General features: G+C 33.6%; 1 protein-coding gene and 1 long non-coding RNA gene across 2 annotated transcripts; one reads left to right on the forward strand and one right to left on the reverse strand.

Moving 5' to 3' along the window:
* Positions 1-1,456: 1,456 nt before the first annotated feature.
* Positions 1,457-7,247, reverse strand: LOC105976628 (ribose-phosphate pyrophosphokinase 1-like). The gene is made up of 8 exons (XM_088818735.1): positions 6,892-7,247; positions 6,420-6,587; positions 5,152-5,400; positions 4,913-5,056; positions 4,647-4,814; positions 3,411-3,480; positions 2,637-2,718; positions 1,457-1,985 (listed from the first exon to the last, which is right to left on the reverse strand). Exons 1-8 carry the CDS (start codon positions 6,994-6,996, stop codon positions 1,805-1,807), a joined length of 1,167 nt encoding a protein of 388 aa, XP_088674861.1. The 5' UTR covers positions 6,997-7,247; the 3' UTR covers positions 1,457-1,804.
* Positions 7,248-9,984: 2,737 nt separating this feature from the next.
* Positions 9,985-11,196, forward strand: LOC148770500 (uncharacterized). Its single transcript, XR_016031236.1, has 2 exons — positions 9,985-10,313; positions 10,968-11,196. It is a non-coding gene; the product is annotated as an uncharacterized LOC148770500 (long non-coding RNA).
* The last annotated feature ends 695 nt before the right edge of the window (positions 11,197-11,891 follow it).

Here is an 11,891-nt window from a genome sequence, read left to right on the forward strand (position 1 = left end):
GCTAATGTTTTTGTTGTTTTCCTAATTATTTACACGATTTAATGATCGATTACAAATTAAAATCGATATTAATATTTATTTTCAATACATTTGTATGGAAATGTATAAAATGAATTTATATATAAATAAAAACTTATATATGTTTATATAGCATATCTATAAATACATCCAATACTTTTAATATGTATACGTTTCCCCCAAGTCCTCGTATTTTCATTTTTTGAAACATGCATTTTTCCGTGTCTGTTTTCCTGTTTTCCTGTATCTCCGTTTCCGCGGTCGTGCTACATAGACCATATGAACTTAATATAGGGGAGGTGGATGTCATAATTTCAAATGTGTGGGTTATAGTGTTACCAAATAATCATAGTTTGTGAGGGTGAATGCAAGTTACATTGGAAATATTTCTCCTCTCACGTGTATCCAATTTTCATTTCATCCGAAAAAGGCCATATTTTCTTAACAATGTCTTTGTCATTTGATCCAATAGCATTCCGTTATATAGAAATAGAGTTGATATATACCAATAACACTCGAATAATCAACAATTCGAAGTGCTTTTCTTGTTGAATAAAATATAGGGTAAATTACAACCATCCCTTGAGGTATGGTCAAATTACGAAAACCCCCCTCTTGTTTGGATAATTACAACCACCCCCTCAACTCCTCAAATTTAGTGGAATCTTCGAGATTATATGGAATATTATCACTTTTGTACCCATTTTATCCCATTCGAACTCTACATTTTGAAGCAAGATGATCATAATATGTGTTTTTTGGCTTGTATGTATCAGATTGTGGTGCATTAGAAACTGTATTTTTACACAAAACGAGTACAAGCTAGAGCACATTCCACGAAATCTAGATGATTATGTTGAATTTGACACCATAAGGGTGGATGTGTAAAAAAAAAATTATAGTTGAGGGGGTAGATATAATTATCCAAACAAGATGGTTTTTTTTGTAAATTGACCATACCTGAGGGGGTGTTTGTAATTTACCCTAAAATATATGAGTATCATTGTGTGTAATTATGGGTGACAACCGGGCCATTTAGCCGAGTTTTGGTATGCTCAAACTCAAATGTCTTCTGGTTTCAAAGTTAGAAACTCAAATTCACATACCAACGAGCTTTATCGTTAGTATCAAACTCAAACGGTACGAAATAATTGTGAAAAACAACATGAGATCCCAATGAAAATGCTAGTAAGATATATATATATATATATATATATATATATATATATATATATATATATATATATATATATATATATATATATATATATATATATATATATATATATATATATATATATATATATAATGTTTATTTTTATTTTAAATTCAAATCCTGTTACATACAAGAATCAATTATGTTACCAAAATTTAGGCCGCAGAAACATCAGTTTGTGCTGCTATTAAGTACTGTTAGTAGCTGCAAAATCAAAATCAATAAGAGCATAAAACAATTAGTATCTTTCTGCTAATCCAGAAATCATTCTCTTCACAAAGAAAGGATTCACCCAAATTTATTGAAGAGCAATATTCTGGCTCAATCAATGTGAAAGTGGTTCTACTACAGCCAGGCATCGAGTTCTTAAACTCCTACATATATCGGCCCGGCACCTTCAGCAGGTGTGTGGTTTTCACTGTGTGGGCGAAAATAAATTACAGATACAAGGGTGGAAAAAGATAATGAATTTGAATTCAATAGAGAAGAGTCCCACTATAAGCTCTCTCGATCAGCGACGTAAGAACTAATTTGTTAGCACCATCCATATTCCTTGCAAATCGATGATCTTCACTGGAAAATGCTACTGACAGAAGAATCATCGTGAACTCTCCATATCGTTTCGCCCAAGAGATTAGCGACTGATAGAACTGTCAATTGTGGGAAATAGTTCTTCTCCATTACAGGAACAGTATTTGTAATAATCACCTCTTGAAATAGGCCACTGGACAACCTCTCGATGGCTGGTGGGCTGTCAAAGAACCACAACAACAAATTATTTGAGTTGAATCAATGTCAGAAAATAGAAAATAAACAATAACATGGTGCTTCTAAATGAAAATGCACCCTCGTCGCATCATAAGAGACTTGAGTACAAAAAAATGGTGAAATTAACTTCTAGATTACGACTCCAGACAACTGAAAGTTCTTGCATAATTGTACTGTCAATAATCTGGTAGATGAAGACTGTCTTAAACGTTGTCATCCGGATTTATTATATACTGCTTGTAGCAAATTTAGTGTTTAATCTCGGAGTTGATATTTCATAAAAGGAAGACAAGTAATCCTTTCTGTCCAAATTGTTAAAAGTTGATTTGCTGTTTACTAATTCAGAAAGCTCTACTCCAAAATTTCTTGATCATTTATGATATAATCTTTTGGAGAGAAGAATTAAGGATCAAATAACATCTAAAAAATGTAACCGTGTTGGGTAATATCTTTTATTTGTTTTATTCTAGTCGACCCCTATTCTAATACATATATTTTGTTTCCTGCAAGAATGAGCATGTGCTCGGAGCACTAACACAAAAGAACAAACATGTCCACAGTCCACACATTAAATTCTTTTCTGAATGCGCAAGCACGATAATTCTTTCTCCAATATAGCTTGCATGAAACATACCTGAAAACAGCATGGGTACAGCATGCATAAACTTCTCGAGCACCCTCCTCATGTAGCAAAGCTGCACCTTTGGCAATAGTTCCTATTGCAACCAGAAATAACAATTTTAGCTTTCATGGCTTCAAAAGAAAGAAAATGACAGAATCAACTGCAAATTCATACTACACATGAAAAGCAGCAGAATTCTCTAAGCATATACATTTGCTTGAAGCAAAGCCCGTTGTGCTTCCAACAAATATCAACGACGGGTTCAGATATTCCATCACTTATTGCTTGCTATTAAACTTTATGAGATGCTATTCCGAAAAGTTCAATTTGAGATTTATATGTGAATTTCAGCCAGTATATTTTGGGTTCACATTCAATCCTAGTTACCACAAAACTCTATAGGACCAACAATTACGTTTCAAAATATCCATTTTTTCCCCTTAAAAATAGGAAGTACTACATTACTTTGAAAATAATACAGCCGAAAACAAATGATACGTACGACCTCCAGCTACAGCTTCCGTGCATCATCAAGAGGTAAGTGCTAACATTCATTATACAATAACACAAATTGATCCTACTGACATTACTAAACATTAACTGACAAATAAAGCAAAAAGATTCTTAGTACATGAGTTAAGATGGTTTTCAATAATTTAATTACAAAAATATATCCCTGATTATACCTTTCAATTAACATGATAATGGAACTTTCGAAATAACAACGTACATTTTGTGCAACTCTGAATAAGTGACTGCTATGTAATCAGATATGGTTCTACTTACCGGCTGTGTCGATCATGTCATCAACCATAACTGCAACTTTTCCTTTTACATCACCAATCAGATTCATTACCTGCAACAAATAAAAAGATGTGGGACCAAACGAAGAGAAACAAATTAATAAGTTTTACAAAAAGAGTAATGTGGAGGAAACTTTTCACAATGATCGGTAAAATGCAAGCTAGATAAGATACTTTAGTGAGATTCTCAACATAAATAGTTAACAGTACATTAGAAAGGCGACTCGTCAATGGTTCATCATTTCTGCAACCTTAGATGGGAACTTCGTAAAGGTGTGCTTTCAGTGATTAAGTCTGATGTCACCATATTTCTAGAAGTGGCTACTACTTTATGATTGTTATCATAGTGATTATTGCGAAAATCCTTATTTGTCGTCCGCGTGTATAAATTGGACTAAGCAGTTACAAATACATTATAGACATAAGACATGTTTGCGAACGCATTTCCTTTTGAAGAAGTGCTTATTTTTAGAGTAAGAATGAGAAATGCTAAAAATTGTAAAAGCTGTTGCCTTTATAAAAGCTGCTAAAAACCATGAATTTTACGTGCAAATTTAGCTGGTGAATTGTACATATATCACGAAATTAATTTATTATGTCTATTTACTCCTTTGAAGTTGAAGAACCTACAAGCTACCTTTCCTGCTTATCGTCAGCCATCTTCAACTCACCTCTACTAACATTTCATCACTAAACTGGAGAAGAGCTGATAGTGTAAAGCACGACAACAAAATTGTTGAAACTTACTAGCGTTGATTAAAAAATACTACAGTTGATAATATTTATCTAGGCACTGCGCACTAGTTCTATAAACAGGACAACAACCTGAAAAAAGTGGACAATTATTCCTTGGTCTTTATGAAGAATAACGAAGAAGAAAATACGAACTACAGTCAAACATAAGACACTTCAATCAGGTTAGTATCAATCATCGAAGTACAGTGACAGACAATATGAAACTTTTCATTAAGCATTGAAGGATAACTGACAACAACAAAACCACCATTGCGTATAAATTACATTAAATATTATGTTACCCGAGAATGCATTTTTTTCTGAAAAACCTCCTAAGTAATCTTAAACGAATCTAATGATCCAGTCTTTTCATTTTCCATAGTTAATCTCATCCAGACAAGAAAATGACTATTTGTTTACATCATATGAATATATCAACATGAGACAATATGAAAACAATAGCTAAGATGGAAATTATAACTACCTCGGCAATGTTGTGCCCTTGACGCCTTTTGTCCACAATAGCTAACGGTGCATCAGATAACTTCTTGGCAAAAGCACGTGCTCTTGCAACTCCTCCAACATCAGGAGATACCACTACCAAGTCACTGGAACATATCTTCTTGCTCGCAAGATAATCAAGGATGACAGGCTTTCGCACAAAGCAACCAAGCAAAAAAAAAACATGTCATAATAAATAACATTAAAAATAATAAGAAAAGGAGGAATTTTTTTTAGCAGACACAATACCTGACAGTAAACATGATCGACTGGAATATCAAAGTAACCCATTGACTGCCCAGAGTGGAGATCACAAGCAAGAACTCGATCTGCACCTGATTCTGTGATTAGATTGGCTACTAATTTGGCAGCAATTGATTCACGTCCTTGGGTCTAGTGACAGCAAAAAGAAACGAGATCAACCGCATGAAAATTTAACATCTTTGTCATTATAGAAGGTAACATATATCATAACTCATAAGACAAACCTTTCGATCAGCTCTAGCATATCCAAAGTAAGGGAGCACTGCAGTGATATTTTTAGCTGAAGCCCTACGGCAAGCATCTATCATTACCAAAAGCTCCATAAGATTCTCGTTAGCTGGAGGACAGGTGGGCTGGACAAGGTACACATCACAGCCACGAACACTCTCTTGCAACTGAACGTAAATCTCTCCGTCAGCAAATCGCTTGATGTTCACTCCTCCAAGGTTGAGGCCCATATACCATGCAATTTCCTAAGTGATAGAAAGTTATAGTATCAAATGAAATAACAGAAGTTAAAAAATGACTATACAAGATATAGCAGAGGGGGAAAAATAACTACTATAATCACACAATAAAATAAACAACCATGTCCTACTGATGTCTAGTACTTCCTCGATTTCATTTCTCTGTTTTTTCTCTCTCCTTTACATAATCTGTATTTATTCGTTATGTGTTAAATGCATTTTGAACATTACATCAGCAGCAGATCCATAGAAAAGCTTTCTGTGGGGCCAAACTATTAAGAAAATTGTGCAACAAAAATAAGAATAAAGCAACATCATGTTTTTAGTTGTTCATCAATACAAGAAATTAAACAAAAGGCCAATGGGGTTAAAAGTAAACGTAAACAGAAACATAAACAAAAATAAATAGACCACATTCATTCTTTTAGCTCTTTTTCATATTAAACAAAATCCCTTAACACTGAATTGATACAAGAAAATAGAATTGAGCAGAATTAAGATATAATGGACAACATACACAAATGATGCAAGTTTATCCCATTTACAAGGATAGCTAGCAACTAAACAACTCACTCCTGAACAAAACACCGAAGTGGATGCACTTGTTTATCCATTCTGAAATACAACTAATTTTCAGATACAAAATCGGTGTCCAGACCTACTAACATTTCCTGTTCCTTCCAACTAACTTCCGCGCCATGTCATTCATAAAACAGTAAAAACGAGCGAGTACATTTGGTTCCATACAGAGAGTATCCAATGAGAATATTATCACTACCATAAATATCGGAAACACAAAGAATAGTTTGAAAATGAAAACCACATGCTATTAGCCTTTTGGAAACTCAAGAATGGAAGTCACGTGTCGTAGCCGATAGGTAAAGCATCTATAATTGTCAATACATATGCATTTGAGGCAAAATTTACGTCGCCCGAGCTACATCTGTTACTGATTTTAATAGAAAGGCCATGTATGCCTTGTTTGGCTGGACAAACAGAATCGAAGTCAAGTTGGCAAGATTCACCTGAGAAAGTGCGGAATTCGCTGTGCCGGAAAATATCTTAATCTTGTTGTTACTGTTCTTGTTAACGGCATTCTCGAGGCGCTTAGATTGCAAGAACTTTGGTAATATTTGATCGTTGAGAACAGGAACAAAAGGCTTTCCATTCACTGGCTCCGTCAGCTCGCATTTCTATAATCGAACAACAACAAAAGAAAAACATTAGGCATAAAAAACTCTCATAACAAATTCTGCAAACTCTCCACTCCATAAACGAATTAAAAAAAAAAAACATGAATTAAATATTTGTACAGTCCAACTCCAAATTGAATGTTCATTACGTGGATTCGTCACAGAATCGAATTATAAGCACAAAAATTAGCGGAGGTTTTCCACTGAATCAGTCAAAAACAAAAAAGTCCTGACGAAACAAACAAACAGAGAGAGAGAGAGAGAGAGAGAGAGAGAGAGAGAGAGAGAGAGAGAGAGAGCATACGACGGCGGTTCTTCGATGGAAGAAGGTGGAGTGGGGAAAAGAGGAGCGGGAGAAAAGAGAAGAAGAAGAAGAGGGGTTTGGGGCAGGCAAAAGCAATGACGCCATGCTCCTCAGCGTAACAATGGCGTCTGTGTGTGTATTTGGAATTGGGGGCAAGCAATGCAAAATTGAATGGCGCCTTTTCGGTATTTCAGTATTTGTTTGGCTGCAAATGAAATGCTCTCTCTCTCTCTCTCTCTCTCTCTCTCTCTCTCTCTGCACTGTGTACACGCCTCTTGGGGATTTCGTTCCGTGGGTCAAGAGAGCTCCTCAATATTGGCACTTGTCACCCGTTAAACGGTGCCGTCTAACGGTCTACCTTGACTCACTTTATTACTCCACTTATATTGGTGAAAGGTGGAACATAATTTCCAATTTCGATTTTGGAATAACTTTTTTCATTTCGATTTCCAAAATTTCGTATTCGGATATTTTCTGATATTTTTTTATTGAAATTGGGATTATATAAAAGAAATGAAATTTTCGATTTCCAACCCCATTTATTTTTTTGAAATTAATTCCAAAAATTCCGATTATTTTTCCGAATGATACACCAAAAATATAAATATAAATAAATACATAAATATATATATATATATATATATATATATATATATATATATATATATATATATATATATATATATATATATGTGGGGTTATTTTACATACCCCTAACCACCAAATAAACTAGGGATAAACCCAAGCCCAAATCATCCTTTGACATACCCCTGGAGAAGGGAAAGTACTATACTACCCTTATATGCAATTTTCGGCCAAACTGCATTCAGCATTTCTGGTACTGTATTTATCATTTTCGCTGATTTATTTATTATTATTATTTTTTTATATTTTTTTATAAATAATAATAAACCTGTTTGTTAAATTTATATATATATTTTTTTTTTAATTTTTTAATTTTTTTAATTTTTTTAATTTTCAAAATAATATGTTTGCTGTACTGAAATAACTACATGTAACTATGGTACCTATAGTAATTCGTAGTTATGTTCGTTATTTTTCCCCATATTTTTAGTCGATCAATTGTATACACACACGAATACAGGCTTATACAAAAGAAATTCATAAACCCCAATAAAAATTTACAAATGTCAATATTTTTATTATAAATCACCTCAGAACAAAAAACAATAAAAAATTGAAAATACACAAATATATGCATATATAACTACATGTTACTATATATGTATAGTAATGTATATTTATGTATACAGTTTGTCAAACACCGCTTCACATGTGACTTCAACCAAATTTTTTACACCTTCAAGGAGAGGATCAATGGCTTTCATAAGCTGCAATTGCAAAATCAAAAAAAAAATTACTTAGTTGCAAATCAACAAAATTTGAAGAAACATCAAAACACTCAAAAATCAACAAACACTAAGAGATCGAGAGATAGAGAGAGAGGTTATTGTTGGGAAATGCTACAAATTTTAAATCAAACATACAGTGAATCCTCACCCCCCCTCGCCTCCTACCAAAACCCTAGGCGCCGCTACTAACCACCCACAGTTTCGCGCACCCACAAATGCAAAAAATTATAGAAATAAATCTGTAAACATAAAAATAAACAAAATTACCATCAAAATATAGATCTCGACGAGAGGAATCCAACAGTGGGTAGCCCATCAAATTTCGACTAGTGGAACACAAAGAACACCTCTGCAAGACCATCGTCGTCGAATGAAAAAAAATTACAGAAACAGATATGCGCTCCAAACTGAATGAAATCACCACCAAAAGAAAGAGCCCGACAAGAGGAATCCAACGGTAGTTAAACCATCGAATTCCGACCACCTGAGAGAGAGTTATGGCTCCGGGAAGCAATTTCACCGGTGGGAGGTTTGTGGAGGCGGGATTTTGAATCTGGGAGAAGAAGAGAGACCGAAATGTGAGTGTCTAGGGTTTAAAATTGATTTTAAAAGGGTATTATAGGTACTTCAGAGGGGCCCAGGGGGGTATGTCAAAATATTTTCAAAATTAGGGGGGTTTCCCTTAGAGTGTAACCCACTTGGTAGTTAGTTCTATATAATTTGGGAACGAGGGGTCTACAAAATAATCCATATATATATATATATATTTACTTGGTGTAAAATAAATTCAAAATTTACATATTTTTCCTTTATGTGCCAGGTTGGAGAGTCAAAATATTTCATTTGTCATTTGACTCATTTCTCGCTTAAAAAAAGACTTAGAGGGTATTTGGCTAAACTTTTTTTAAACAACTAATAAGCTCTTACATTTGATAATATGTTTTAAGAGCTTATAAGTTGTTACATCTTATTTTTATGATTAACTTTTAAATTGTTTGGATAATGAGTTTATTTCCTATTTTTACTCATTATAACATCTTAAATAAAAACTTGGGGTAGAGGTATTTAAAAAAAAAAATTATTTGCTCTCCAACAACTTATTTTAAAAAAAAATAAGATATTTTTTTAAAAATTTACCAAATACTTTGGAAAAGCTTATAAGCTGTAAAACATCTTATAAGCTCTTTTTAACATCTTATAAGCTTAGCCAAACACCCTCTAAGAGGGTGTTTGGCTAAGCTTATAAGATGTTGTAGAGTTTATAAGCTCTTCTAAAGTGTTTGGTAATTTTTTTTTTAAATCTTAATTTTTTTTTAAAAATAAGTTGTTGGAGAGCATATAAGATATTTTTTAAAAAATACCTATATCCCACCTTTTTATTTAAGATCTTATAATAAGTGAAAATAGGAAATAAGCTCATTATCCAAACAATTTAAAAATTAATCATAAAAATAAGATGTAACAACTTATAAGCTCCTAAAACATCTTATCAGACGTAAGAGCTTATCAGCTGTTTAAAATAAATTTAGCCAAACACCCTCTTAGTTTATTGAGGCTTTAAGATATGCATCCCTAATGGAAAAACTTATTAGATGATACACCCAACCTTATAAAAAGATTAGCCTCACATCCTTTTGTGAAATTGTGCCTATAATACCCTTATGGTAATATAAACGCTGTTTATTTTTAAGTTTGGCAAAATCAAATTAAATCCCACCAATCTCGCCATTAGTAATCTTTGAGATTTTATTTTCCCAAATTCCACATTAACCGTATCATAATCCAACCACCCGCCCCCCACTCCGCCATATTAGGGTATCTTTCCTCTTGTTCTCTACTGCAAATCGACGACGACCACCCTCATAGCATTAAAACAATCAAATTAGCTGTGCCATTAACGTCTATAGATGTCTACGTCAAGAAACATATCAAGCAAGTTTTTATTTTGTTTGATTTTAGTTTTTAAAAAAAATTAGGGTTTTAACAAAATCGAATACGCAGGGGAGATGCGGATGAAGGGGCAGCAGGACATAAATGCACTAGACCCTGGTACGATTCCAAACATGTATATTTTGTTGTTTGTTGTTTTCTAAATCTTTGGGTAATTATGAATTCCACCCACGAAAAAAGTGTGTAGGCAGGTAAATGTTTTTGTGCTTTGGATTTGCAATTCATTGTTTGGCAATCGCAGTCTGTATTATGCAATGTTTCATGACATGTGAGTGATGCATATAATGTTAAGATTTATATTTGTGTGATTGTTGATAGTTGGTGTAAATTTCTATAATAGTCTGCAAAAACACAGTTGAATTTCTATGGTAGTCTATAAAATGACAATTGCATAAAAAAATTTGTAGTTATGTTCAAGAGTGATTTCCTCCCGTTTTTGTTTTACTGACCTATATGTTGATGTTTTATTAAACATTTCCTATTATATGATTATCTATGTAACTGATGGGTTGACCTATCTTGCTTTTGCGTAAGTTTATTGTTAATAAATTGTGTATGTGACCTCTACATGCATTTGTAACTATGAATTGATGATGTATTTCTATGGGTGTCTATGATTAGATACTGTATTGTCAAGCCTAGTTTCTATGGCAGTCTATGAGTTGATATTGTATTTCTATAGTAGTCTATGGAATGACAATTGTATAATTTTTTTTATAGTTATGTTGTTGTGCGATTCGTTCTTTTTTGCAGACCTATGTTACAGACCTATGAAAGAGTTGCTATTATATGATTCTCTCAGTAATTGACAGGCTGGCCTATGTATCTTATTTTGTAGTTTATTGCTAATGAATTGTGTATGTGTAACTGACTGTATGATGTATGTACTACCGTGGTGTACTATGGTGCTGTGATATACTATGGTTTTCTATCAATTACAATATTCCAATTTCTTAATATAAAGATACAGACTCTACAATTACATGATATATGTAACTTTTTATCTTCACCCAAAAATTTATCTATGTTGACAAATAAATATGATTTGTTATATTTGCATGAGAGGCGATGAATGTTGCGCGAAGAACGAGAAATAAAGGTGGCTACGTATCTCAATTCAGATCTAACTTGACGTCTACTGTGACTTTTTTCGAAGGACTGCAACTGTATAATGCCCACCTAGAATGCCTGAAGAGAAGCCCATTTTTCAACCTCGTATTACCATTCGCAAAGCACAAAGTCACGAATGCCTCCGTTACTGGGACACAAAATGGGTGTGTAGAGTTTTTTTTGACCTACAAACCAAGTGAAAATGCTTTCGAAATTGGTGGCAATAAACTCAAACTTACCCCAACTGACTGTCAATTAAATGGGTATAGTTTCCAGCCAAAGAAAAATCAACACCAGCAAATCACGTAGGCCAAACAGTGGCGTCATTACACGATTCAGAAATGAGCACAAGGTTAAAATCAGTTCAATAAGAGAGAGAATGCTCGAGTGCATTGAAAGCAACGCAGAAGAAGACGTCGAAAATGTTGTTCATCTCATTGTTCTGCACCTAATGAGCAACATCTTCTTTTCCGCTTCAACAAAGTATTACGTAAAGTGGTGGATGTTCAATTATGGTTATTAACTATAGTTTGTTGGGTAAAATATTTGAAACAAGTTGGTCGTTGT

The sequence above is a fragment of the Erythranthe guttata genome, chromosome 5, assembly GCF_056151865.1.
Source record: "Erythranthe guttata isolate IM_541 chromosome 5, IM_541, whole genome shotgun sequence".
NCBI classification, from domain to species: domain Eukaryota; kingdom Viridiplantae; phylum Streptophyta; class Magnoliopsida; order Lamiales; family Phrymaceae; genus Erythranthe; species Erythranthe guttata.